General features: G+C 41.8%; 1 protein-coding gene across 1 annotated transcript; it reads left to right on the forward strand.

The window, feature by feature from the left end:
* The first annotated feature begins 1309 nt into the window (after window positions 1-1309).
* LOC121406276 (D(1)-like dopamine receptor) lies at window positions 1310-2419 on the forward strand. Its single transcript, XM_041597294.1, has one exon. The coding sequence runs from the start codon at window positions 1310-1312 to the stop codon at window positions 2417-2419; it is 1110 nt and encodes a 369-aa protein (XP_041453228.1).
* Window positions 2420-3566: the final 1147 nt, after the last annotated feature.

Below are 3566 nucleotides of genomic sequence, written 5' to 3' on the forward strand. Positions count from 1 at the left end.
CGGCGAACGAAAACAGCCGTTTTATTAATTTTGATTCAAATTACCTATATGTAGTTGGACAAAAAATGTTGAAACGGCTGTTTTCGACTCGCCGTACGGCAGCCGTAGAACAAATGTGACCATGGCATTAACAGTGTGAAGGTCATTTCACAGTGTGTTCCACACTGTGAACATATACACTGTGGGACAGTGCGTTCTTTCCTGTACCCCCCCCCCCCCTCTTCGAATAATGTACAGTACCCTGTCTCACGAAATCGCCAAGTTTGTTTCGATCTGTTATTTATTTTATCATCCTTCATCAATTTTCTAGTTGATTCCTTTTACAGACCTATAATTATGTTCAGGGGCATCGACATAGGGGTGCGGCAGGGGCCGCCGCCGCCTCTGTGTATTCTCAGTGAAAACACGGGGAAAGGGTCGGGGAGGAGAGAAGAGGGAGGAAATTTGTATTAAGAAAATGGGTGGTGTAAATGTATACGACTTTAATTTAAAGTGTCATTTTAATGTGGCCTTTCTCTCCCTCATCCAAAAGACCGTCCTATCACCGCCCTTGGCTATATTGCTTAATAGATGTATATATTGGTTTAAATGAGTTTCTCCGTAGTACCATCATGATGCCTCCTAACTAATCGGGGGAGGGGGGGGGGGGGGGTAAAATCTAGCTATGCCAAATGATATTAATAGAATTGGATTCAAACTATAACTGAGAAGGTTATGAAAGCATGCAACAACAGTTTTTAGCAGCCTCCTCCATCCCCAATCTGTTTATATGATAATTTTTATTATTGTATATACATAGAAATGTTTTACATCCCGTTTCAATTTGTATATCAAAATGTGCGAAACAAATTGTAAATGGTGGAAATGGAAATAGACGAAATGAAATGAAAGAAACCGAGCAGTGTTCTTACGTACTTCCTTCTTGCATGGGTGATCGGGGGGGGGGGGGGGGGGGGGTCTCTCGGATTTCAATTCCAGATAGAACTATTATATCTTCGTCCAATTAAGGCTTTCTCATTCGTTGGCTCAGTGATTCAAATGATCTGGAGATAATATCGATGACAGATTTACACCCAAAGGGCAGGCCGCTAGGACACTCTAAACGCAGATTTTCTGCAGATCTCCCAGGTTTGCACACTCTAAACAAAGAGTTTTGAGCAGATTTCCCAGATTGGGTTTCAGGCCATCGTTATTTAGGGGTCTTTCTCTGATTTTGGGCGTTTCTAATACTTTCCAATGGCAGTGACCCCCTGTGCGAAATCTACATAATTCAACTAAAAAATAATTGTTTTTACAGATATAATCCTCAATGGACCTGAACAATACATCAACGAGTTCTTCAACTAGCAGTCATTACAACTACCCAGAACTAAGCCTATGGGAACTCTTGCAGATGGCCGTGTTTTGTTTCCTCGGCCTTCTGACCGTCATCTTCAATCTCTTCCTTTTCGCCGTTCTCAAAAGGGGTAAGGATATCTTCGATGACGTCACGGTTCTGCTGTTCCGGAGCCTGGCGACTACGGACATCTGTACAGGACTCACGGTGTCCGTCCTTGAAGGAATTGTCTTCTACTTCCGGGATTTCCCCTACAGTTATACGGCTTGTATGTACATGCCTTTTGCGTGTTGCTGCATGATCTTGAGCGCATTAGTCCATGTGTGTCTGATGAACCTGCAGCGTTTCACTGCCATCAGCTACCCGTTCCTGTACCTACGGATTGCGAGTGTGAAGCGCGTACACATCACCCTCGGCGTCACCAAGATCATCATCATCTGCATTTCGCTTATCCTTCTACCTCTCGAAAACTTCCCATTAAAATCAGTTTTTGAGACCATGTGTGAATCAAGATCTTTTTTTAGCGTGGTCTTCGATACAGGAGCTTTGTCTACTGCAGCAACGGCCTCGCTAATCTTCCTGGCGCTCGTGACGACCATCCCCGTGATCGTTCTCACCTACACCAATGTGCGTCTCCTGATTTTGGCTAGCAAAAAACGTAGAGGGCGCCCCGACAAACTTGGTAATCAGACACGAAAAGTGAATGCAAGCGTCAACGGAGAAGGTAGCAAAAGCAGATGCGCATACCGTCGTCTACCCAAAGGCCTGAGGACAGTGGTCGTTATAACATTCCTCTTTTATTTCTCCATTGCACCTTTTGTGATTGCCCTTTCCGCGCTACTTTTTCAGCCAAGTTGGTCTAAGACAGGATATGACGTCATCTATTTCATTTCCGTGTTCGCAATCATAAGCAGTTGCTGGTGGAACGTACCTGTCTACATCTTGACAAGTGTTTCTTTTCGGAAGAGGGCGCTGTTGATGCTGCGAAGGGTGTGCCATCTGCGTCGCAAGGGGGATCCCACTGGCCAACCATCCTCCGCAGACACCTTCAATGAGTCGACAAAGCAGGCTGTACAATCGTGAATTCCGAATGGCTCCATCAGTACAACGATATAACGCAAATAGTCTGGTGTATGCCTGTAATCGATAATGTCTTTTTGGAATGCATAAAAGATAAAACCTCCAATTAATTTCACTGAAAGGAAAATAAATGAATAGAAGTGCAACAATTTCAAAATTATTATTCCAAATCCGCCATGAGCGTTCCATAGGTCCTCTCTGAGAGAAGATACACCTCACACACTTTCAAACTAAGGTAGATCTTGTCATTTTTAATAGCTTTGATGATACTCGTCCGAATAGTATCAGGTGATTAATGCTTTCTAATTGATATCCAATATATAATATCTATACATATATTGGAAATATTGGCTACAAAAAAATGCTTGAAGAAGGGGATATGGGGGTAAAAAAACGGTCTAGTATTTCTTGTAGTATTGCTTCCAAGGCTATTGTTATTTCGCACTAGGTCACCCCTTACAGATCGAGGACACAGCTGTTTCACAATGCGGGGATTGTTTGACATTTTTATAATATAATGTGGTATTGGATCGACGTGCTACACATTTCCCACAGCGTGGTACAGTGTGACTGTGCGTATGTTCCATACATAATGTTTAATTTTTTATTGAATGGTATATAAAAAAGGGGAATTGATGCTTTAAAAACGCAGTTTTAAAAAGCTTTGTTATTTGGGACAAAAAGGGAAGCCTTGCTTGACAAAAAAGGAAACCTTTCCCCTTGTGAAAAAAGCCCTTTTCTTCAAGCATTCCTCCAATTTTCCGTTTTATGCACTTTATTTTTGTTTCGTATTACTGTGATTTATGCCTATTAATTATATTTCGTATTTATATGTAATGGCTCAGCATAATTATGCTAATACATCAGAATTGTGTAACGTTGCGGATTTGTGGATCTAAAACCTAAATGAAATGAAATGTTACCCTTTTATAGGCTTATTTTTTGATACTGTGACTATTAACCTCTTTTCTGCTTAACAATCCCCGTTCATTCGGTATTAGAAGTCAGAACTGTCACAAATTGTCCATATCAATGATTGCAAATTGAATAACATGCCTCTCAATCGTGATGTACCACAGGGTTGTGTGGGCGGGCCTACATTATTTCCCATCGTTCAATTATCACTCCTCTATGTCCTTCTGCATTTCTC

Source organism: Lytechinus variegatus, chromosome 19 (assembly GCF_018143015.1).
Source record: "Lytechinus variegatus isolate NC3 chromosome 19, Lvar_3.0, whole genome shotgun sequence".
NCBI lineage: Eukaryota > Metazoa > Echinodermata > Echinoidea > Temnopleuroida > Toxopneustidae > Lytechinus > Lytechinus variegatus.